General features: G+C 39.6%; 1 protein-coding gene and 1 long non-coding RNA gene across 2 annotated transcripts; one reads left to right on the top strand and one right to left on the bottom strand.

Moving 5' to 3' along the window:
• Positions 1-296: 296 nt before the first annotated feature.
• LOC307169607 lies at positions 297-26934 on the bottom strand. The gene is made up of 4 exons (XR_013823168.1): positions 26681-26934; positions 2318-3393; positions 2112-2218; positions 297-1955 (listed from the first exon to the last, which is right to left on the bottom strand). It is a non-coding gene; the product is annotated as an uncharacterized lncRNA (long non-coding RNA).
• Positions 3886-11234, top strand: LOC307169316 (uncharacterized protein). Its single transcript, XM_079889887.1, has 4 exons — positions 3886-4479; positions 4562-4949; positions 10290-10367; positions 10756-11234. The coding sequence occupies exons 2-4, from the start codon at positions 4679-4681 to the stop codon at positions 10773-10775; spliced, it is 369 nt and encodes a 122-aa protein (XP_079746013.1). The 5' UTR covers positions 3886-4479; positions 4562-4678; the 3' UTR covers positions 10776-11234.
• Positions 26935-27111: the final 177 nt, after the last annotated feature.

The raw sequence follows: 27111 nt of genomic DNA, 5'->3' as shown, positions 1-27111 counted from the left end.
GTTTCACTTCATCATTTACTGTGCTCTGTTTGGACCCGAGGAACGTGAGCTTAGAAAACACTCACAACTTAATATTGTTCAACTTAAACCATATTGCATCTAATCAGTGACTTCTCATTAATGAGTCAATGCACTAAAGTTTTAAAGTTTTGAATGTCACCACGTTTTTAACATGCTATTACTTCATTTAACCCCTTTTTATTCATAAAAAAATGAGAAATTCTTTGAAATTCAAATTTCAGGAACTAGATCAAAAACCAGTGTGATGCAAGAAAAGATACATTTGTATCAATATGAGACATTTTATTTGAATATATCATTAGATGAACTTTATCAGAACATATAAGTTTCAAATGAATTTAATTAAATCTAATGAAGTCAATGAAGTTCATACTAGTAATTCTGCTATTATAACTCATGACTGCTCAAAACAGCCTAAATTTATGAAACCTATCTTTTTCCAACAAAACAACATCAATATTACTCAGTAAAATGAGTATTTTGTTTGTAAACATTTCATTAATAAACTTTTACTTCCAAATGAAAGAATGAGATGATAAACAGCTTGAATCTCTTCATGCTGCAATGGTTCATCAATAGTGGCAGCAAAGTGAAATGTGGACTTTTGTGGGAAATGTGGGAAGGATCAAATGTGTGTGTGTATGAAAGAGGATAAATGTATTTTACAGAATTAAATTGAGACAAATCTAACCAATAGATGAAAAACATCAGCATAATTAAATGTGTAAAGCTACAGTTCACTTTCAGGTCAAAACAGACCCGAACGCAAAAGCCACAGTTTAAACGGTTAATATTTCTTACATTTGTAAAAAAAAATCAATAAAAAAAAATCAGATTTTGACAGTCTTAACAAACCAACAAAATCCCATCTTCGTACTAAAACTATGGATTTATATATAAATAAAATGCTTGTACCTCTTCTGGGTCAAAATGGAGCCGAATGCAATAAGAGTTTAGACAGACGTTTCAATAGAGTCTCTGATTTCAACTTTAGTTTAGTTTAAAGAGTTTGGTGAATATAAATGACGATTCTCCCTTGCATTTATTTAGTTAAAGACAGTAAAACAACTTTTAAGGCATTTCAGAGAAACTCCATGAAGGAAGATTAATATCTAATATTGTAAAAGGCTGAAACACAGATTGTTTTAAAGGAGCAGCTCTAGTTCTCTGGTGATTCTGGACTTGATTTGGCAGTTAGTCTTTAAAGAGACAGTGCAGTCAGCATCAGTGTTGCTCGCCCGCACGGCTCTCTGGAAGCGATGGCAGAAGCCGTGGACGATCACACAGGCCTCCTCCAGTTTGAAGGACTTGTCATCTTCACAGAGGAACTCCACCAGAGCCTTGCTGCTCTTCTGTGAGCTTTCCAGCTCATCCTGAGCTTCCTTCAGCCTCACCTCACAGCCTGAAGGAAGAAGTGATGGACTTACACGCTGAACAGGAGCATCAGCATCTGTGAACATGATCTGGACACACACGCACCTCTAGAAATGTTCTGGTCTGCATCTGGATTTCAGCATCCGCCTGAGCTCTGACTCTGAGCTCTGAGACTCGGCTTTGTAGTCGAGAAAGATCCTCCAGCACAGACTCTTCTGACGACCTGACCACAGAAACAGCTGATCGTTCACTCTCTAATATTATCCACTGAGGAACATCATGTCCTACGAGCACGGCTTGCTTTTGTGTAAAGCTGATGAAAATGACGTCACAACAAACAAAGCCTATTTTTAAACCTTTATTTTCCACATTAAATGTAACATATAATTTGTGTTGATGTTGGGGTGAATCTGACCCAGACTGGCTTCATGACACTCATCCGCTGATATTCTTCTAGACTGATCTAAGAGGTTTGTTTGTCTCCTGATCTTGAAGCTGGAATCGACGTGACTCAAGCGGCTGAGAAACATCAGCAAGTCTTTATCCTTCTTCACAGACTCCTGTAGTGAGAAGAAGAAAAATCACTCATGCTGAATTTGATCTAGAATTCTGTCTGACTGATTCCATCCCATCATAATGACATCATCTGGTAGTTTCCTCTCATTTGAAGTGGCGTAATGAAAGTGAGGCTCTTGTGACATCATCACAACACTCACCATGGCAACAAAATGGAGGAGGTTCACGCCTGGTTTGTCGGCTTTGGTGTCGTCAGTTTGAGCAGAGAAGAAATCCTGAATCCAGCAGATTTCCCAGCGTAACCACCCTGCCAGATTTAATAGTGATTTATTCACTTGCAGTTTTACTTTTAATTAATAAATTGTAGGGGTGTAACAGTACACAAACATGATGGTTCGGTACGTACCTCAGTATTGAAGTCACAGTTTGGTACAGCAGGGGGGAGTAAACTAAACACAAAATTGCTTCTTTTTCTTTTTTAAATTAAAGGGATAGTTCGCCCAAAAATGATATTAAACCCATGATTTACTCAACCTCAAGCCGTTCGAGATGCATATGTCAATAATTTTTCAGACGAACACATTTTCAGTTATTTTAGAAAATGTCTTAGATCTTTCAGATCGAGCTATCCCTTTAAACTGTGTTTTTTTAACAAATGTGTGTATGCGCTGTTGACGTAGTAAACACACTGCAGTGCTTCCAGGTTCTACATCAGAACGCCGGCTCAGGATTGGCCAGCTCCTGTGTCAGCATCACACGTATGCGTCTTGGTGCTCACGTCTCAGCGTCGGCCGATTGGCGTTAGCGTTCTGATGCAGAACCCAGAAGCGCTGTACTGTGGTTACAACGTAAACAGCTTAGGAGACTAACACAGAAGAGAAGAAATCCTTTAATAAAGTTAATGGACTATTTTAACAATGTCCTTTCTATCTTTCTGGGCCTTGAAAGTGGTTGTCAAAAATATCTTGACGATGAACGAAGGTCTTATGGGTTTGGAACGACATGAGGGACATGAGGGTTTATAATTAATGACAGAATTTGGGTCAACTAACCCTTTAAATCTGTAACTATGAAAACAAACAAGGCATGGAGAAACAGTCCTCCTCGACCTCTTGCCCAGGTGAAGATGGTTTCCCGAGGTGGATCCGCACCACAGAGAGGAGGAGTGGATACAGAGGGAATGGTGGGAGACGGTGACGAGGCTGGAGAGAGAGAGAAACAGTCCAATGATAAGGGATAAGTCCTCTATGGTGGCTGGACTAGGTGGTGGGAGAGGGAGGCTGGGTGGGACTGACGGGACAGATGAAGAATCTCTTAACTGAAGGTCTGAATGTGGTTCTGCCAGAGTCTCGCTCTCAGTGGCGGGAGGATCTCCTTCTTACCCTCCGATTCGTAGATACGTCCAGAGGCAGTCGTCCGGTAAGGTGGTCTGATGGACAAGATCAAGAAACTCTTCCAGGTGATCCTCAAGGGAGCGTCTCCCTGCTCAAGGTATAGCAGCGTGACAGCAGGGAAGTCCATGATAGAGCGGAAAATAACCAGAGACAAAACACAAACATGAGACAAAGTTCTTTTTAAGTTTTGAAAAACAAAAACAAACTATTCGCCCCTTAACTTTCCTTTTCTTTTTGGGTTGGGTCTTCTGAACTTAAATAGGGGACTATGACAACAAAAGAGGCAGGGAGAAACGGTGCAAACGAAAACAAACAAGTCTTAGTGATATATATATATATATATATATATATATATATATATATATATATATATTACAGAAAACAACACTTAAAGGCCCACTGAAGTGCCTAGAAACGTGCAGCTTTGTATGATGCGTTGACGTAATTTACACTGAAACAGGAAGCTAAGGCAGGAAATATTGAATGGCTCCTCCCCCTTTTAAAATAGCCAATAGCGTTTAGTTTCCCTCACAGACTGCAAGTCATACTTGACAGCACAATGGAAGCGAATCCGAGCGCTGATAATAGGTTGGATTCAATAGTAGAAGATGTTTCTCCGCCACATTCTCCTGCACCAACGGACATATCAGAATCATCTACCGATGATGAGGACGAAAATTAACCAACCATCTTTGGAGTCAGACCGTATCAGTTTGAGCCAAGTAACGTAACAGGGTGGGACACTTTAGATTCTAGAGAGCATTTGATTGGACAGAAGATGTGATGTCATAAAAATCAGAGATCTATTTTAGTGGAAGTTTTGAATGCTTATATCTCCTAAATGTGAATTTTGTCACTGTTTTGGTGCACACAGCTTATTCATAACCGTATGGCTAACATATTCATACTAAAAGCTAAAAAACTTACATTTTGATTCCAGGTGGGGCTTTATTATTTTAAGATTTAAGAATGTTTATATAGAAGTACTGGAAATTAATTAATTTTTCTTTTTTTAACGTGCATTTTTTCTCACCTGTTGAAATGAGGAATGTTCTCTCTCCTGACAAAATCAAGCCAGGTTAACAAAAGATATAGGCCACTATATACAGATGAATCTATTTACACAAGATGGAGAAGAAACAGCCTCGTCGCTGAGGAGAGCAAATGACCCACAGTGAGTGATCGCAGCAGAAACTGAGATGAGAGAATCATGTAGATTCAGTGTTCAGAGGCTTCTGCTCTCACTCCATATACAGCTGAGCAGGAGAGATGGAGGAAAACCACACAGTTTCTTCATCCAGCATGAGCTGAGAGCTGATTCTTCCTTCACCCTGGACACAACTGGAGTAATAAAGACAGACTGATGTGCTTTAATGTGTCTGAACGAAACACTCTGGGCTTTAGAGGAACTGAATGGCAGTAACAGGAGCTCAAACTCAATGAATCATAAGAGGGATTTGAGCGCTGATGAAAATGAACTTTGGGACAGTTGTCATCAGCGCGGGTCTGTGCGGCTGCTCAGTTTCATCCTGCTCGCCGTGTCCATCGGCACTGAATACTGGTACATTATAGATGTGGATGAAGGCAAGAACTCCAGCCGGGAATACAGCAGCTCTCACTCCGGACTCTGGAGGATTTATGAAGGTAAGATGCTCAACACACACAACTTAAGCGCAGTTTTATGTCCGATTGTATTGTGCAGCTGTTGCACACATTTATATTCTTCCAATAATGTGTATATTCAGACTCATTTCTCACTATACACAAACATACACATATGAATATACATTTAACATTAGGCTAAATATTGAGTATTAATGAGTATGAAGTACATGGACTTAATGTGCCTTTTGTTCATGGCCATATTAATGAGTCAAGTGACATTTAATGTGTCACCACATCTCCCTTCTCTTACTGTTTAGCTAGTCATTTCATGTGCCACATTAGATTAAAGTATTTTTAATCTCATTTTAATCGCAGCATATAAACTGGCAAACGGTTCTACTGGCTGCAAAGAAAGTCATTTCTCAGATGTTCACAGAGACAGTCTGTGAGACAGCGTAGTGATCCAACGCTGGATACTCTTATAGGTTACGTCCGTGGATCACGGCTGAACGCGTCTTCTCAACACTCACTTACAAACATTTTTCGCCTATTGTGCGTCTACACCCGTACCACTAAAAAGACGGATTATACCTAAGACTTCAGTCATAAATTAGTATTAAGATTGTTAGCATCACTGGTAGCGTAGTTGCTAACTTACTGTCCATCTGTTAAAATGGCAAATATATCAGATGTAAGTAGCCTACCTTTTGGTGCAGGTGAAGACACATTTGAGCTGCACGCAGTGCAGTCTGAGCTGGAAGCTGTTGAGAAACAGATCCACGACCTTTTAGTGAGACAAGCCGAACTGATAGTCGGCGGTTAGCTCTTGAAACATCACGCGCCGATGCACACAAATCAGAGATTAACGTTACTAACCCGCTGATTCCGACCTCGTCTACTCCGTGCGTTACTCAGCATCGGTCCCGAGCGCCGAGGTCGCGATCAGCCATGGTCTCGTTCACTCCGGCTCCAACATGCCACCACGAAGCCTGGATATTTCCGCAGCGGAAGACGCGAGTCAGGTCTAGACCAAGACCCTCGCCGACCCTCCCGGTTTTCGAGTTATCCACACAAAACCGCTTCTCCCCTCTTCGCGAAACCGAACGCGATGCTGTGATCATCGGCGATTCCATCGTTCGGCACGTCCACGCTACATTAGGTAAGAGTAAGGTGCACAGTCACTGCTTTCCTGGTGCTCGTGTTTCTGAAATCGCTGCTCACGTTCCCGAGATTCTGAACGAGCGCGTCGGAACTGTTGTCCTGCACGCGGGAGTGAACGACATCAGGCTGCGCCAGACGGAAGTTCTGAAGAAATACTTCAGGAATCTGATCGATACGGTACGCAGCACATCGCCTGATATAACGATCATTGTGTCAGGACCGCTTCCCACGTACCGTCTAGGACATGAGAAGTTTAGTAGATTATTCGCGCTAAATGAATGGTTAACGTCATGGTGCAATGAGCAGAAACTGCTCTTTGTAAATAATTGGAATCTGTTTTGGGAGCGTCCTAGGCTTTTCCGTGCTGATGGCTTACACCCAAGCAGATTCGGAGCGGATCTTCTGTCGGATAACATCTCCAAAATGTTAAATACCTTTTGACTAGTAACCAAAAGCCCAAATCATAGTCTCTGCTGCACCAAATTAACTGATATAAATACTAGTGTAGAACATTGCATAGAAATTGTGTCTATTCCTCGTTTAGTGCGATCAAATCATAAATCTACTGCAGGATCTAGGAAAAATCTAATTGTTATTAAAACAGAAAATGTTGCTATTAGTAAACAAAAACAATTTCTAAAGCTAGGTCTTTTAAACATTAGATCACTCACACCTAAGGCAGTTATTGTAAATGAAATAGTCACAGATAATAGCATCGATGTACTTTGCCTTACTGAAACCTGGCTTAAACCAAATGATTATTTCGGTCTAAATGAGTCTACTCCATCAGGATACTCCTATAAGCATGAGCCCCGTCTGATTGGTCGTGGCGGCGGTGTTGCAACAATCTATAGAGATTTTCTTAGTGTTACTCAGAAAACGGGTTATAAGTTTATTTCATTTGAAGTACTTGTACTAAATGTTACGCTCTTAGATGCTAAAAAAACATCCCTATTATCTTTAGCCTTGGCTACCGTATACAGACCGCCAGGGCCTTACGCTGATTTTCTAAAAGAATTTGCAGATTTTCTCTCAGACCTATTGGTCAATGTCGATAAAGCATTAATTGTTGGAGATTTTAACATACACGTAGATGATCAAAATGATGCGTTAGGGGCTGCGTTTATAGATTTATTAAACTCCTTTGGGGTTAAGCAAAACGTTACCGGACCAACTCATCGTTTTAATCATACACTCGATTTAATTATATCACATGGAACCGATCCAACCGATATAGATATCATTCCACAAAGTGATGATGTCACTGACCATTACATGGTAACTTGCATATTACGTACTCCTGTAATATATCATGCTGCGCCGCGTTATCGATTAGGCAGAACAATCCTTCCATCCACCATAGATAATTTTTCAAATTGCTTATCGGATCTGTCTCAGATGCTCAGTGAACCCAAACAAACAGATGAACTAGAGGAACTAACCAGCACTATGAGCACCATTCTCTCTGGAACACTGGATATTGTTGCACCTATTAGACTAAAAAAGGTCAGAGAGAAAACTAAAGCACCATGGTACAACAATACTACGCGTGTTCTAAAGAGAGAAACTCGTAATTTAGAGCGTAAATGGAAACAAACTAATCTAGAGGTTTTTAGAATCGCTTGGAAAGACAGTACGTCACGTTATAAAAAGGCCCTAAAAGCTGCCAGGGCTGAGCACCTCCGCAATCTAATAGAAAATAACCAAAACAATCCTAGGTTTTTATTTAACACCGTGGCTAGACTAACAAATAAACAAGCGTCACCTCAACAAAATATTCCGTTACAGTTTAGTAGTAATGATTTCATGAATTTTTTCACTGAGAAAATAGAAAACATCAGAATTGTAAACGTTCAATACTCAATCGCGCCTTATAATTCAGCCTCAATTATCACCCCGCAAGAACAATTACAGTGCTTTACAACTGTAGAACAAATAGAGTTAAATAAACTTATCACTTCATCTAAAACAACAACATGTTTATTAGATCAAATTGCCAACTAAACTACTGAAAGAAGTGTTACATAGTGGAAGAGCCTCTCCTCAATATTATTAACTCGTCTTTAACTTTAGGTCATGTTCCAAGAACATTTAAACTGGCAGTTATAAAACCACTCATTAAGAAACCACAATTAGACCCAAATAACCTAGCAAATTATAGACCAATTTCAAATCTTCCTTTTATGTCTAAAATACTAGAAAAAGTGGTGTCTGCCCAACTAGGCTCTTTCTTACAAGAAAATGACATCTATGAAAAGTTTCAGTCTGGATTCAGGCCGCACCATAGCACTGAAACTGCGCTCGTTAAAATCACAAATGATTTACTCTTAGCTTCTGACCAAGGCTGTATCTCAATACTAGTTTTACTTGATCTTAGTGCTGCGTTCGATACTATAGATCATACAATACTCTTAGATCGACTACAAAATTATACTGGTGTTCAAGGACAAGCATTAAGCTGGTTCAGATCATACCTATCTGACCGATACCATTTTGTCTATTTAAATGGAGAAAAATCGATCATAACTCCAGTAAACTATGGAGTGCCACAAGGATCTGTGTTAGGCCCTCTATTATTCTCAATATATATGCTGCCACTTGGAAATATTATAAGGAAACATGGAATTAGTTTCCATTGTTATTCTGATGACACTCAAATATATATTTCATCACGGCCGGATGAAAACGCTAAATTATCCAAATTGACAGAGTGTGTTAAAGATATAAAAGATTGGATGACGCGCAATTTTCTTTTATTAAATCCTGACAAGACAGAGGTAATACTTATCGGTTCAAAAAACCGCCCACAAAACCTCTCACAATACAACTTTAACATAGTAGGATGTCCTGTTACTTTATCCTCTACAGTAAAAGACCTGGGTGTTATACTTGACTGCAACCTGTCTTTTGAAAATCATATTTCATATGTTACAAAAACAGCCTTTTTCCACCTTAGAAACATTGCTAAGCTACGTAATATGCTATCTGTTTCTGATGCAGAAAAGTTAGTTCATGCGTTCATGACCTCGAGACTAGATTACTGTAATGCTTTATTAGCTGGTTGTCCTGCATCCTCAATAAACAAGCTACAGTTAGTCCAAAATGCCGCCGCTAGAGTTCTTACTAGATCAAGAAAATTTGACCATATAACACCAATTCTATCATCACTACATTGGTTACCTATAAAGTTCCGTATTAATTACAAGGTATTGCTACTGACTTATAAAGCCCTAAACGGCTTAGCTCCAGTTTATTTAACGGATCTTCTATCGCCCTATAATCCATCGCGCTCTTTAAGGTCACTAAATTCGAGGCTTTTGGTCATACCTGGGATATCCAGATCAACCAAAGGAGGGAGATCATTTTCACATTTAGCTCCAAAACTCTGGAATAGCCTTCCTGATACTGTTCGTTGCTCAGACTCGCTCTCCCAGTTTAAAACTAGATTAAAGATGCATCTCTTCAGCCAGGCATTTATATAATATTTTTAATCTTACAGTTAAATCCGGTCTCTAGTTCATAAACGCCAGAGGAGAACTGGCCCCCGACTGAGCCTGGGTTCTCCCAAGGTTTTTTTTTCTCCATCAGGTCACCTGATGGAGTTTTTCGGTTCCTTGCCACTGTTGCCTTTGGCTTGCTCAGTTGGGGATGCTTAATTTAATCAATCAATCAACAATACTATTGATCAGCATTACCAAACGTGGACGTTTTACACTAGAAACAAACACTGATGTACTATTTTATTTAATACTGTGAAGCTGCTTTGATACAATCTGCATTGTGAAAAGCGCTATATAAATAAAGTTGACTTGACTTGACTTGACTTGACAGTCCTCATCACCGGCTGAGGCTCCATTATGTACATCATTAATGTCTCGTCCAATTCTGTGGCTGTTTCATGGCACTAGAGACTATTAAAAAGAGAAGCAGTTCATCACAGATCTGTAAATGTTTAATGTTACACACGTTGTGATGACAGTTACTAAATCTGTCGTATGAAAAAATACTGTTTTCCATTTCATTCTAATTGCTGTAACGACGATGTCTTCCCTCTTACACAAATGATGCTTTTCCTTTTACGAAAAGAAACCTTTAAATGATATTGCATGCCTTGAACTTGTAGGCTGTAGTAGTATAGAAGAGATTGATTCATGGTCAACTGTGTAAAGCATAATGTGTGTTTCCAGCTTTGACTTGGCTTTTCAATGTCACCCACAGGAGAGAATGGCAGTTATCATGACATCTCGTTCTACACGGACACCTCCGACCACACTGAGCAGGAGAAGCAGCTTTTAAGTGAGTCTCTGAAACTGCCATCTACACATTAACCACAGTCAGGGAATGGCACTGGGAATAGCTTTTCATATTCTTCATATTCACAGTAGTGATATAGTAGTGCGGTAGTGATATAGGGCTAACAACTTTTCCTGGGCCATGTTTACCTTTTATAAGTATTTTTTTCTAACCTTATAAGTCAAAAGACCAAAGTGAATGTGAATCCTCATGTCATGACCTCTTTAACACTGAGGATTTTGCCGTGTTTGTTACCAAAGGCCCCTGTGGCACATTGTTGGCTAGCAATGCTTTCTGAACATTGTAATAATATGAGACTGAAACATTGTTTTCTTTGTGACAGACTTGTTAGCAATAATGACATTTAGTTATGACCTTCTTTTATTCCCAGGTTTCCTGCAGTTTGACTAATTCGTTCTCCTCAACCTCATCATCACCATATACTCGTGTGATGGATATTACAGTAACATAAAACTGTTTGTGATAGAGTTGAATTGTACACATCAGAGCCTATGTGTCCCACATTTCCATGATTCACATCAATTTATGTCCGTTTGATTTATTAATTTACATTTTTACTGTTGAATACATAATTTATAACATCTATCTTTATTTCATTTTTAATTGAAAAGCAGTATTGAGTATCTAGTATACATATCCACATGGTATTGGGGATAGGGTGGGGGTTCGGGGTTGGTGTTGGCGTTTGGTGAAAGGGTGAATGTTATGTTTTTACAAAAGCTCAACATTCACTATTTACTTACAGTTTATATTTACTATTTACTATATAGTAAGTCGCATCAGCCAGGAAAAAGAAAGCCCTCCCTGTTTGAGAACAGTTTTACAACTTCCAATGTATGTATGGTGTTTAAAAATAAAATAAAAAATGATATATCACAATGTGTTTTCCTCAATTAATTTTACTATTATATGTAATATCTTAATTCAGAAGGTGAGATGCTTGGACTGTGATATATATATATTCAGTCGATGTACATGTACAGTGACTTCCATTCAAACTCTTTTCTCTTCACATATCTTGGCTGGAAAGTTTGGCTCGTGTTTGACCAGAGCAAACAAAGCTTAAATGCCACAGCCGACGCTGTAGAAGAAGTCGAGAGATACGAACATTCAAAGAGCCGGAGATCCACTAGAATACTGGAAAATACAGGAACACGTGTCCCACATCTGGACACTTTGGCATTGCAGTTTCTTTGTACACCGGCCTCCTCTGTACCATGTGAAAGATTGTCCAGACAGGGGAAGAACTGTAAAAGAGGAGAAATAGACCCAATCGCCCAAAACACTGTCAAACAGCTCTTATTTCTCAATACAAATCACTCCAAACTTCTTCATCACCTTTCTGTCATTCCCACAGTCACACAAGCATTGTCACTGCTGAGTCTCATAAGCAGATTTAATAACCAGATGATCACATCACACAATGTCCTGATTCACATTTTAGTCCCACACCTTATCTTGTCCGTCAAATGATTAATTAATGATTTTCATTCATTAAAATGTATTCAATTGCATTTTTAATACAAGTAATATGAAGTAGTAGTTAGTATGTGTATTTCCTATGTGTAGCTTTTAGCTGCTTTATTTTTTACTGTTTACTGTTTACAGCACTCTTGAAGCTTTGAGTCTGTTCTGGGAACAGTATCTAAGCCTTTATGAGGCTTCATTTCTCCATCTCTACACTGTGACCCTGCAGCATTAGATCCAGTGACGTCTGAAAGATTATAAACACACATTGTGCACTAAATGTTTTGAACTATTGTTTTTTAGACACACACACACACACACACACACACACACACACATCAGCAATCAACATATGAAACTCAACAATGGCGACAATCATAAAAAAGCTTCATGCCACAATATTGCGACATGAATAAATTATGCAGATGAAATGTCTTTTTCTTTATTTACTTTTATTTCTGCTGTTGTTTTTAGTAGCTTGTTTTGTGATGTTCAGAGTTGATCTGATTATTTGAATATTTTGTCGACTGCACCATTGTTGACGCCTGTATGACCACAGAAGACACAGTACGTCAATGCGACATCAAGAAGACGCCGGACTCCAACTCATCCATTGGTCAGATCATGTCAAATTTTGGTTGAAAATGAAAAATAGGTTGATGTCTAAACCCAATGTTTGTTTGACGTCAAGCTCCAGTGTCAGACATATATAACATTTTGATTGGAATAAATGGCTCATTGTTAAAAAAAAAAAAGATAAAAAGTGAAATGCAGGGCAGAACATTATATCTGTGAAGATCTCAGCAGAGGAGGATTAAACAACTCCACAAACTGCATTACCAGCTTCACTTATTTTCTTTAGTTTGACGCTTGAATTTTTAATGTTAGTTACTCAACTTACCCTTCTTTTAATTTTTGACATTTTGTGCTATAACAACTAAATTAGCAAAAGTTTATATTTATTTCCTATAATAACACATTGACTGATGCATCATCATAGAGTTGCTGTTTGTAAAAATGAATTTGTAACAAAAACTGTTAAAACAGATAATTTACCCAGAAATGTTAATTCTGTCATCATTACTCACACTATGACTTTATTCCTTCTGTGGATCATAAAAAAAAATAAAAAAAACATTGTCAAGAATGTTGGTAATCAAACAATTTTGGTGACCATTTACTTCTATTGAAGTAGTAAAAAAACTACTTTTGTGTTCCATAGATAAAAAAAAAAAAGTCATACAGGTTTTTGAACGACATAAGGGCGTTATGTCAATATTTAACATGATTTTTCATGATTAATAAACCTACTTAAATTCTGTCCACACACAACACATCAGCTCACATTCAGACAATGTTTCGCCATACTTCAGATTCTGAGGAGAGAATTTTCTTTTTGGGGTGAACTATCACTTTAACATGTACATATATTATATAATATGCATACCAATGATCTTGAATATGTGTGTTCTTGTAACTGATAGAGAAGAAAACACCATGTTGGACATTGAGTGGTTGGGCCGACGAGTCGCTTTGAGGGCAAACAATGGAAAATATGTCTGCACAAAGAGAAATGGCCAGCTTGCAGTTGTGAGTGAATCTGTGGGTGAGTGCACACTGATTCTTCTCTGACCTTTTACTAAACTTCCACTACTGGATACAACACGAGTCAGATCAATCCTCTCATGTGTTCGGCAGGGGAGGACGAGCAGTTTGTGCTAAAGCTGATTAATCGACCTATCCTGGTCTTGCGTGGGGAGAACGGCTTTGTGTGTCACCACAAGAACTCCAATACACTGGACGCCAGTCGCTCTGTTTACCACATCTTCTCATTGCTTTTCAGCGATGGCGCATACCATATAAAAAGTGAGTCATATCGTGTGAGCTGAGACCAGGGGCGTAGCAGCCATTCTAAAAGTGGGGGGGACAAAAGCTGTATGTGACCATAGGATGTGACCCAAAGGTGATGTTCATAACAGGGTTTTTCCTGGCTCAAAATGAGGCGGAGGTGATAAAATGTGTGAAAATATGTATTTTTTGTAGATCATCATATACCCTAATGTGTTTCCCACATTATTTTTGTGGGTGGAGCTTGGTACCTCTAGGGGGGTCCGGGGGCATGCCCCCCCCGTAAGAAAATTTGTACATTTTAAAGATAAATTCATTAATCCGGTGCACTTTGAGTCACCAGAATCCACTGTTACAAATAAATAATCCACCCGCCAACTGCCCAAAATATGATATTCTTTGATTTAGATATCTGCATCTGATCATCACATTACAATTATTCAAATTCTCAGTGTTAAGCATGATAATATGGTAACATCACACTGAAGTAGGCTGATTTGAAATCAACATTTATTTAAAATAAAAGTTCTTCTTTTGGCAAAATTACATTTCCTTAGTAGCATAAACAGAGGCTTTACTCCCTTCAAACTTAAATTGTCAATGTTTCATTACACTGTTTGAAAACACTCATTTTTTGTACCTTTATAAAAGGCATTTTCCCCCTAGTTTTATACAACAGACATTTTATTAAATATATCAATAAAACCTAAATCAATGTATTTACAAAGTTTTAATATTATTTTGGTCACCCGACGTCGCAACCGAAATTTAACCAAATATCAACGTCTTATGACGTTGCGTACCTGATGGGAATAATCTGTTATGTCTCATTTAGCAGATGCTTTTATCCAAAGCGACAAGTAGGAGAGCATTTAACACACACTCGGCACAATCCGGTGCGACGTGACGAGGTCCATACGGGTTCTGTTGTCTAACACGTCTTACTCATAGACTGTCTTACTGCGTTACTTACAGTTGGTTAAATCAACAAGGAAACTTTACGCGTGATTCATGTCATCGCGACATACACTTGCAGTGCGTGTTTAAAAAAAGGATGTAGGCTAATGTCCTCTGCTTTTTTCTGGGGTTCATTTTACCCCAGACGGCCAAACAGCAAAGTGACTAAACAACGAACGAAAATTCGCAAGAGCAACAAGAGATTTGAAGCTCATAGCAGACACGCCCAATAGATGATTTGCGCTGTGATTGGCTGAATGTCAGTTCACTCAAGTCTAAGTAACAAATCAGAGAACACGGGCGGAAATATTGGTGCTCGGTCAAAAAAATGCGGGGGACAGCATCACCTGTTTCTAAAAGTGAGGGGGACGTGTCCCCCCCCCCCCCCGTGTCCCCCGGTTGCTACGCCCCTGGCTGAGACTGACGAGAGTTTCACTGAGCAACACTGACTCTGTTGGGCACTTCTGCACAAAATTCCTGATGCATGTGTTTTCTTTTTTTCTACCACAGGTGGAAATGAAAAGTTTTGGTATGTGTCCGGCAGTGGTCTGGTGTGCACAGATGGGGACAAACCGGAGGATTTCTTCTTTGAGTTTGTGGAGTATGGACGGGTTGGCATCAAGGGTCAGAATGGCAAGTACCTGCGTGGAGACCAGGGAGGCACGCTGATGGGCGATGGGTTAAGCGTGGACGCCTCTTCCCTGTGGGAGCACTGAGTGCTGGACAGAACCAGAGACACAAACACAGACTCACTCAGAAACAATCAGTTCTCGTACTGACACCTGTTAAACTAATGACTTTCAGGAGAACGCTGTTCATTCATGTTCTTTCTTCAGTCTTTTTTGTGAGTAAGTGAAATATGTGTGGTTTTATCTGTTTCTTATACTGTAAATGTTAGTGTCACCCTTTGATTCATCAGAAAAATACAATATTACACTTCACTGCTTGCAGTGGCGGATCTAGAATTTTTTAAAAGCATGTCCACAATCGGGCCACCCTTCACAGAGAGCGGCCAAGCTTAACACAAGTCATGCACAATTCTTAAATCAATGAGGTTTTCATACACTTTCCTGAGTTTCTTTGCTGCCAGCTCTACCACTTTGTTCATTAACTGTTATTTATTAAACTACTACAATAACAGCTTAAATATTTCAATTTTTTTCTTCATTTAGAAAAACACCCATAATAAAATATAAAACAAAATGTATTTATAATTATAAAAAAAATTCTGTTCAAATTTGGAGTTCTGTTTTCACACTTTTCTGTTTTGGGTTCCATCAAGAATATTCATGAGCATATGATAAAATAAAATAACTACAGCTTAATGTTGTTCTGATCATGTTTTATTTCAAGGAAAACTCTAAAACTTTTTTAGACCATGCCATGTGATTTTGTTTTGTTTGTTTAGAGACTAAAATGCTAATAATATTTACTCATATTATCTAAGCATGCAGTTTTCTTCTTTTCTTTTTTCATTTTTACGATCTGATTAGGCTTATACAGATTAAGACAAACAATATATTATTTTGTAGTATTCTACTGTGATAATATAGCTGTATAATATATATAATAATATAAATATGCAATATAGCTGGGATTAGCTAAATACTTTATTTTTATGAAAATATCTTTTATTGAGCCTTCTTTGTACTTTCTGTGCGAGGGCGCCCTCTGGCTTCGAGTATGAATAGACTGGTTCAGATTTGACCGAACCTTAAAGTCTAATTCGCTGCTGGTTCCTTCGAGATTTTCCTATGGGGTTTTATAATGGGGTTTTCTGATTTCTGTGTAAAATAAAGCCTGTGGTAAACATAACTTCAGTGTACTTTGACATGTTGTTATACAAAGTAAATTACACACACCCATTGCGAAACAATTATGTTCATTTTTGAAAACACGTTTTTAATAAGTAACTAGAAAAGACAACATCTCGTGTTCGAGATCCACCTATGGGAAGGGTATCCGTACCTGACCTCTGCGTAAGCATCCAATTGCACCAAGTCTGGCTAGACAGACAGAAGCACGCAGCCAATGCCAGGTAAGGCCCCGCCCCCTTACCTAGGGGCATATAAAGGCTGCAAGCGCTGCTATTCTCCAGTGAGTATATTCGCTTCTCGTGCGGCAAGCGGGGCAAAGCTGTTGGATCTCTCCACTCGATGTTTCAGAGAACCGGGGTTACGACAGTAACCTATTGTTCTCTTTAATCATCTCGTGTTCGAGATCCACCTATGGGAGAGACATGGACAGCTCCCCGATTGCCCAATACACTCACAGTGAGGTTCTGAAAGCCAGAGAAGGACGGTCGCCCCAGGGAGGCGGTGCCTGACACATCCCATAACCATGAACCTGCAATCCTGACGCACACACATGACTGCTGTGCACATGCAGGACATGAAACATGTATGCAGCACACACACGATAATAACCCCAGCAACACCAATGTGCATATAAATACACCCAGAAAAGGAATGGAAATGCATGCTTGGTGACAGGAATGTGCATGGCCTGCCGGCCCATTCACTCCTTATTCGTTACTTGCAACGGGGTTGCAGGGAAGGGCTAAGAAGACCCTACCCCTAAAACCGAATGTGCTACCGAGATTCTAGTGACATCCAGCCGGTAGTAACGCACAAAGGTATGAGGAGAAGCCCAACTGGCAGCGGAGCAGATGTCCTGCAGTGACACTCCCCTAAACAAAGCCCAAGAGGCGGCTATGCCCCTCGTGGAATGATGTCCCCTGGGGGCTGCATTCCCTATGATTCATAAGCCAAAGCTATAGGATTCACAAGCCAATGTGAGAGGCAGTGCTTAGATATGGGATTCCCTCTATGAGGAGGCGCCCATGAAATAAAGAGCTGGTCGCTCTTTCGGAAAGCACTGGTCCTGGTTATATATATCTGTAAATCACGGACGGGACACAGAGCATTTAGCCTCTCATGCCTTTCCTCGGGGAGGAAAAAGGTGGAGGGTGAAAAGCGGACAGCTCCAACACCTCCGAAGTGAACGCAGGGAAGCTCTTCGGGTTAGGCTTAAGGGAAACCTTATCTCCACTAAGAGAGAATCTAGCGCACGAGGGATGAACTGAGAGTGCATGTAGCTCACTGACACGTTTAGCTGATGCCAAGGCCAAGAGCAAAGCTGTCTTGAAAGACAGCAGCTTCAGGGAAATACTTCCCAGAGGCTCAAAAGGATATTGAGACAGAGCCTCCAGCACCATGGAGAGGTCCCACTCAGGAACAGTTCTCCTGGCGACTGGCAAAGAGCGACGGGCACCCTTCATAAATCTGCGGATTAGAGAATGCTGCCCTACTGTTGAGCCCTCAAAACCCACATGACAAGCCGAAATTGCTGCCAAGTAGACCTTAATAGTGGAAAAAGACCTCCTTTTTTCCATGAGGTCTTGAAGGAAACACAAAGTATCAGTAACAGAGCAATGATGGCGCGGGCGAGCGAGCCATGAGTTAGCATTCTGAAATTGTACTTCCTCAAATGTTTGTTCAACCAGCCCGTTCTCATCCCAAGGCGTCATATACTGACGCTTTTGACATTTCGTCTACATCGAACGCACATGGCACCCTTTAGCGTCAATATGAGACGCAGATAGATATGGGCCAGAAGGCGCCTCCTAGCGGTCTAACCCTAACCCTACCCCAGACCTAAACCTACCCATAACCGAACAAAGCTCTGTGCGTGTCATATTGACGCTAAAGGGTGCCATGTGCGTTTGATGTAGACGAAATGTCAAAAGCGTCAGTATATGGCGCCCTAGGATGAGAATGCGTTGGTTCAACACACGAAGGTCCAAGATAGGGCGGAGAGAGCCGTCCTTCTTTGGGACCAGGAAATAACGAGAATAAAATCCCTGATTCATCAGATTGGGGGGCACCACCTGAATCGCTCCCTTGTTTAGGAGGGAGGATATTTCCTCTTTCAGAATGTGTGAGGCGTTCTCTTCCGTGTGTGAAGAGAGAACGCCGTTGAAATGCGGGGGTTTCAATGCCAACTGCAGTCTGTATCCCTGCATTATTGTACGCATCTCCCACTCGGGAGCCGAAACAGTTTGCCAAGCCCATTCGTGACTCGCGAGTGTTCCCACCCGAGCCGCAGCGGAGCTGTGTAAGCCCAGCTGATACATTTGTGATGCAATGGCGCCCTCTAGTGGACGAACTAGGGGCGACATGCAGGGGTTCAGAAAGATTTTCTCTCTCTGCAGGGAGATGAATTCTCTCTGCGGAGAGAGATCCTCTCTCCATAATGAATTCATTTGATTCGTTTGTTTTAATGTGTTTTTTTGTTTTGTGTGTGTTTTGTGTTGGGGAAACATTGGGGCCAAAGCCTTTAATAATTGGGTGAGGGGAACAGAGTGTGTGCGGTGTGGTGACACTGCTTTTGTACTTTTCCTCACAAAAGACACAACGTCCATTAAACACATGGGCTGGGCAGCCTCGAGAGGAGGGGAACCGACCCATCCGCGGGAGACCCTGCATCTTTTGGACCGGGGTTCTGGGACAGGAAGAGAGTCCGAAGGGCTCGTGGCCCGTGAACGCGGACTCAATAGCCGCGTTTCCACTGTCGGGCCAGGGCCGGGCCGTGCTAGTGCGTGCCAGGGCCAGTCGCGTTTCCACTGTCACTTCCGGGGCTGGATCGGGGGTTACTCGAGGCCAACGGCCAGGATTTCTGGCCCGTCGAATACCTTGGGCCAAAGCGGGCCAGCTCGGGCTAGAGGAGTGGTTACCAACAGAGGAGGAGTTTACAGTTGGGAGACGGCAGCGCCGGATGATTCTGTCAGCATTAAAGACTTAAAAATAAAATAATTTAACTCGCGTTCATGTTTGAATGCCTTCTGTTTGTGATGCAAAAGACTATGCGCGCTAACCGTTACCATAGTAAACATAGTAAACGCTTGAAGATACGCATAGTAAAAAAAAACATAGCGAACGCTTGAAGAAATCAGACCAATCTTAAAGGCTATGACAGTCATGTTTTTATTTTATCTGTCATAGCCTACGTCTCGTCTCTTTAAACCGGACTATCATAAAATAAAGTAACTTTTTTTTCGGGAGCTTCCTCTGTTTCTCTGACTGAAAATATCTGTATGGGAGTCGAGAGATTGCTAAAGCTCCTCAGGTCGTGGCATAAAGTTGTAGAAATTATCATTTTTTTCTAAATGTGATGTAAATATGATAAAGAAACAGACGCGACTGAAAAAGTAAGTGTGTCCTCTTTCTTTTGTGAAATAGACCTAACGGTAATTTATTTCTGAGTGAAATGTGCAATTTTGACATAAATTAATTCATTATGATCAATGTATCACTTTTTATTGTAAATCTGTGGTAAAACATCGATGCTTGGGTTTTTAATATTCAAGTAAACAAACAAAAAAAATGCTAGCAAACGGCCGCTTTTCTCATGTTTGTTTTCAACGCTGTTTCCAGTGATTTCGGATTAGTTTTCTGATAAAACTTCCATTTGTTGGTGAAATGATGGGTTAGAGTGACGTTGTTCCAGAGAGGCGTGTTACGGGCGTGTTTTAGTGAAGCGCTGTGGAGCTTCTGGCCCGACAGTGGAAACGCAGGCCCGGTGCTACTGGCCCGAGGCTATTAGCCCGGCACGGCCCGTTTAAAGCCCTGGCCCGGCCCTGGCCCGACAGTGGAAACGCGGCTAATGTCCCCATTGGCCGAACATCAGACAGGCCGCTTGCGTTTTGAGTCGGTGGGGGTAGAGTTATAATAATAATAATAATAATACATTTTATTTGTAATGCGCTTTTCTTAAACCCAAAGCGCATACAGTAGAGTGAACAAATACAACAAGAGCATTAAAAACAATTAAAGAAAAGCAGCCTTAAACAAATGTGTCTTAATCAACTTTTTGAAATGTCCCAACGTTGGTGCATTTTTGATTGTTGGAGGAAGCACATTCCATAGCTTGGGGGCTTTGCATGAAAAGGCTCTTTCCCCCATGGTCTTAAGCTTACACAAAGGCTGATGTAGTAAGAGAGAATTAGCTGAACGGAGAGACCGTGGTGGAGTATAAGGGCTAATGAGATCACAGAGATAGTCTGGTGCAGTTCCATGAAATGCCTTATGTTAAAATAAGAATTTTAAAATCAATTCTCGCATTTATGGGAAGCCAGTGCAACTGTGAAAGTACCGGTGTGATGAGAGGTACGAGTGAGCACACGAGCGGCAGAGTTTTGAATGTACTCTAGCCTGTTCAATGATTTAGCTGGAAGGCCTGAGAACAGGGCATTACAATAATCTAACCTAGTTGTGATAAAGGCATGAATGAGTCTTTCTGTGTCTGCAAAGGAGAGAAATGGTCTGAGTCGAGCAACATTTCTCAAATGATAAAAAGCGGTTTTGGAAATGCGTTTTATATGTGCTTCAAATCTTAACTGTGGATCGAAAATTACACCAAGATTCCGCACCTGTAGAGTGGGAATTACCATGCTAAAGTCAACAATAAAAAACTAATCTGATCGGCCTTACGAATAGCTGCCACTGTACCAATCTGCATCAATTCAGTTTTAGAGCCGTTCAGCTTCAGGAAGTTATTCTGCATCCATGTGCTGATCTCTGCTAGACAACTGTGCAAAGCTATTAATGAGCAGTGTACATCAGGATTTGTGGTGATGTAAATCTGCGTATCATCTGCATAGCAGTGATAACCAAGACCATATTTCCTGATGATCTGCCCAAGTGGGAGCATGTAAATATTAAATAAAATTGGACCCAGCACTGAACCCTGAGGAACTCCCTGTCGAACAGGCACGGTATCCGATTTAAAATTACCCAAGCTTACAAACTGGGTACGATTCGTTAAATAAGACCGAAACCAACTGAATACAACTCCAAAAATACCCAGCCAATTTTTCAGCCTATCCAGCAAAATAGAGTGACATAGAGTGTCGAAGGCAGCACTGAGGTCTAATAAGACCAGAACACTGCATGCACCAGAATCTGCCGCAATAAGAAGATCATTTACGACCCTCACTAGAGCGGTCTCAGTACTATGCCCTTTTCTGAACCCAGATTGAAAAGGTTCAAAAAGACTGTTCAGAGCTAGGTGATGATGTAAATAATGCAGGGATACAGACTGCAGTTGGCATTGAAACCCCCGCATTTCAACGGCGTTCTCTCTTCACACACGGAAGAGAACGCCTCACACATTCTGAAAGAGGAAATATCCTCCCTCCTAAACAAGGGAGCGATTCAGGTGGTGCCCCCCAATCTGATGAATCAGAACTTTGGCCATGAATGGGAAGTTAGAAATAGGCCTAAAGTTTGACAAATCAGAGACATCACAACCAGGCTTCTTAGGGACTGGTGTAATGGCAACAATTTTTAAATCTTGAGGAATAATACCTGAACTCAATGATAAATTCACAATTGAAATCATATGAGGACAAATTGATGCAAGGCAGTTCTTAACAACCAAGCAGGGAACCGGATCTAAGATACTGGTGGTTGAATTAATGGACTTGACTGTACTTGTAATGAAATCAACTCCAACCATATCAAAGTTCGAAAAGGTATACTTAGCGGGGGATATAATGGCTCGGTATCAACTAACTCAGCTCGAGAGATAGAGATTAAGGAGCTGTGTATACCCTCAATCTTTCCAGTGAAATAATGAAGAAACATATTACACTGGTCAGCGGAGGAGTGAACAATATCCTTAGTAGGTTTAAGAAGATTATCAACAGTCTTGAATAAAAATGTAGAATTAGTTGCAACATTCCCAATGATGATTATACCTTTAATGTGATAGGGTTTACTGAAACATGGCTGACTGACAACACAGCTGGGAATTTTCATTTAGAAGATTACAAACATATTTTTAGATGTAGAGAGGGAAGGGTGGGTGGAGGGGTTTCTCTGTTTATCAATTCTAGTCTACATTATAAAGAAAGATGTGACTTTGAAAAGCTTTTTATTTCTTCTTCGGAAGTAGTAGCAGTAGAAACTAAATTAGCAATAATTTTATGTATCTATAGACCACCTAATTGTGACCTCTCTGCATTTATTCCAGACATCTCAAATGTATTGGATATCATTTCTAATGAAAGGAAAAACTGTTACATAATGGGTGACTTTAACATTAATATTGAAAATAGTCAGGGAAATATGTTAATCAAAGAATTTACTGATACTATGTATTCTTATAGCTTTAATCCTATGATTTCAGTTCCCACCAGAGTGACTAATACCTCAGCAACTCATATAGATAATATTTTTACTAATGTGTATAAGACTATGAAATCCGGTGTCCTGTGCATTGATGTGGCTGATCACTGTCCCATATTTTTGATCACTGTTAACGAGAGTGAAAATTGTCCCCCTTTACAAAACATTAAATATAGACGAATTTTTAGTGAAAGAAATTTGGTAAATTTCAGACACGCTGTAAGGCAAATATCATGGAGTGAAATCTATCAAAAAGTAGATGCTCAGAAGGCCTTTTCATTATTTATAAAAAATGTTACTCAGGTTTACAACTCATGTTTTCCTCTCCAATCAGTGCCTTTGAAACGCAAATTGTCCAAACCGTGGATAACTCCAGTTATCATAAAGTCCCTGAAAATCAAAAATAGATTATATAAAAAATACATTCTTTGTCCTACTCCATTTCATCTGTTGCAATTCAAAAAATACAGAAACAGATTAAATCATGTCATAAGAGGAGCAAAAACTCACTATTACAATAGGAAATTAGTCGAACATAAAAATAATGCATCTTCTTTGTGGAGAACCATTAATTGTATTCTTAACAAAAAACATTCTAAAAAGCAGTTACCAAATGAATTTAGGATTGACGATTCTATTGTTTCAGATCCGCAACAAATTGCCAAAAGATTGAATGCCTTTTTTTCTGATGTAGGTCCAACATTAGCTTCTAAAATTCCATCTAGTCATTTTGGACCACTAGAATACATGAATTTTCCAATGTCTGAGGATTTTAACTTTACTTCTATTACCGAGGATGAGATCAGAGATATAATTATCAATTTAAAAGACTGTTCACCAGGACATGATATGATTGACAGTAAAATATTAAAAGCAATTTATCCTGATATCATTAAACCATTACTTTATATTTATAATCTTTCCCTAGACCAAGGAATTGTACCTGTAGAGTTGAAAATAGCAAAAATTACACCAGTTTATAAAGAAGAAGACCATGCTATTTTTAACAATTATAGACCAATTTCTGTGTTACCAGCCCTGTCCAAAGTTCTTGAAAAACTTGTTTACACAAGAGTAATTCAATATCTGGACAAAAATAATATTTTATATGTACACCAGTATGGTTTTAGGAAACAACATTCCACTTACATGGCACTTGTCCATTTTTTGACTGAGATATATAAAGCAAAAGATAGAAAAGAAAACACTATAGGTATTTTTCTGGATCTTTCAAAAGCATTTGATACCGTTAACCATTTCATCCTGTTAAAAAAAACTTTCACATTATGGTATACGAAACAAGTCACTACTCTGGTTCACCAGTTATCTTACAGACCGATATCAAACTGTTAACTATAATGGGACAGAATCCCCTCCCCTTCTCCTTCAGTGCGGCTTACCACAGGGTTCCATCTTGGGTCCCTTGTTATTTTTATTATATGTTAACGATCTCGCTAATGTCTCAGATAAACTTTCTAAAATTTTATTTGCAGACGATACAAGTGTATTTTACTCTCATAAAAACCCTGAAATTTTAATAAAAGTAGTTAATGAAGAACTTGACAAGTTATCTACTTGGTTCAAGTCAAACAAATTGTCACTCAACATAAAAAAAACCAAGTTATATATTGTTTGGTATTAAGTCTGGCACATTTAAATCTTCAGTGAAAATTCAAATTGATAATATCTCCATTAACAATGTTAGATCTGCTCGTTTCCTCGGCGTTATACTAGATGACTCTTTATCTCGGAAACCTCATATTAGTGCCATAAGTACAAAAATAGCCAAAGTGGTTGGTATATTAGGAAAAATCCGGCACTTGATTAACAAAAAAGTTGCGATTATGTTGTATTACTCAATGTTGTATCCATATATCAATTACTGTAATGTTGCTTGGGCTAGTACCCACCCAACTAAACTGGAATCTATTTTTCGACTTCAGAAGCGAGCTTTAAGAATAATATTTTGTGTAAATCGTAGACACTCCTCCCAATCACTGTTTGCTCAGGCAAGTATTCTTAGTGTTTACCAAGTGAATCAGCTTCAAATTGCTTTATTCGTTTATAATTCTATAAAAAAGTTATTTCCCCAGCACTTTTGTAATATTTTTATTTTTAATAATGAATTTCACCAGTATCCGACTCGTAGTAGTTGTCTTATTAGGCCTCCCTACTCTCGTACGACTCAAACACAGTTTAGTATATTATACAGAGGGTCAAAGGTATGGAATAGTCTTCCCACATCATTTATTGAGGTTTCTAAAGAACAGTTTAAACAGAGAGTAAAATTGTTGTTACTAAGTTGTTTGAATTTTCCATATGGGTTTGTGCTTTAAATCCAATCTTAAATTGTTTTATAATATGTTTTTAATTTGTATATAATTGTTTCTATGGAGATTGCCACTAATTAAGCCCCTTGAGGGTTTTTTGGCAATTGTCCATCACATTCTTTTTGTGAAATGTATAACACTGTTTTTTTTTTTTTATTTGTTTTTTTTTTATTATTATTATATATTTTTTTTTTATGTTTTTGTTGTGAAAATAAAATAAATCAAATCAAATCAAATCAATGATGCTTGAGTAGTCATTTTTACGTGCAATATTTACAGCAGAGTGGTAAGCAGACTGCTGTTGAGTGTAAAGAAGCCTATGTACCGTCAGGTTCGATTTCTTGTACTGCCGTTCTAATTGCCTTCCAGCAGCTTTCATTAAACGCAACTCTAGGGTATACCATGGACAGGGTTTCCTAAATGTAACAACCCGTTCTCGCACAGGAGCAAACTCATCCAAAAGTGCAGATAGCATGGAATTATAGAGCTCCATGGAGTTAGTGATGGGAAGCTCAAGGAGAGAAGTAGAAAAGAGAGAGAAGTCCATGTGCTTGATATTCCGAAATTTTATAGTGCGTTTAGAAATGGCTTGTGAAGACATGACATTCATATCAAAAGTAATAAGTCTGTGATCACTTATACTCATATCTATACCATCCAGAGATTGAATGTCAACACCAACAGAGCAAACTACATCCAGTATGTGGCCCAACCTATGGGTTGGAAAAGTAACATGCTGTGTAAAGTCAAAACCATCCAAAGTGTCCAAAAAAGTAACAGTATTAACACAATTAGGATTATCAATATGAAAATTGACATCGCCAGTCAACATCATAGCAGGACAGAGTGGACTAAGAAGTGTCAACAACTCAGTAAACTCAGAGAAAAATACAGGATTAGGTTTTGGTGGACGGTAAATGAGCATCACCAGTACAGGTGAAACACCATTGATTTTGAAAACCAGACATTCAAATGATTAAACACTAGGTGCATCAATAATATTAACTGATACATTAGGACCAAATATAGCAGCAAGGCCACCACCTTTACCAGAAGCTCGAGGCACGTCGATATATTTATATCCAGATGGAGCACACATATTCAGATTAAAATAGTCATTTTCTTTGTGCCATGTTTCACTGAGACACAAAATGTCTATTTTTTTTTATCTAAGATAGTGTCAGTGATAAGTGCCGTTTTATTGTTTATTGACCTCGTGTTTAAATGAGCAATTCGCATACTGCTGCAGAACAAGTTCGCCACACTCTGTTGAGAAAGAGCCTCTGGATAGCGTAGATTTCCATGACAGATTTTTCGGGGAACAGAGGTACGGCGCAGCGTATACGCCTAGAGTTCGACCAAAACATAACTCCATCACCGGTTACGAGAGCCTCTATGAGAGTAACAAGGCCGACGGAGGAGGTGCAAGGAACGCAGAGATTTTATAACGCTGAAATTTGGACAGCCATGGTGATCCAGAGATAGAAGTTCAGATAAAGAGTACCTTAGCATGGTGATATCCAAAAGTTCAGTCCACTGCTTAACGCTGGTTCCTGATGTAATAAAGACGGCGATAATCCAGGTGATTAGGTGAAGTCGCATGATGACATTCAAAGTTATACAGCCATTTCACGAAGAGCTTGGTGCAACACCAGGGACCCGTCTGATCACACACGGAGACAGCAACAAGCAGCTAACAGGCAGCAGAGACAGTGCAGGAGAAACACGGCAGCAAATGATAAAGCTGTAATTTATTTCTTCGTTTCAAAACCGGAAGTGTGAAAATAATCCATTCGAGGAGGAGCTGCTGGATATTTACCTGTCTCACAGTGAAAAGCAGTCGATGACTGTAAAGACGCCGGAAGATAGAAAATCAGCAATCGCTTCACATGTGACAGTAAGTTTGTTAAACTTTTCATAGCTGTAATATCGATA

Source organism: Squalius cephalus (assembly GCF_949319135.1).
Source record: "Squalius cephalus genome assembly, chromosome: 1".
NCBI classification, from domain to species: domain Eukaryota; kingdom Metazoa; phylum Chordata; class Actinopteri; order Cypriniformes; family Leuciscidae; genus Squalius; species Squalius cephalus.
This window is presented reverse-complemented; position numbering and strand designations above follow the sequence as displayed.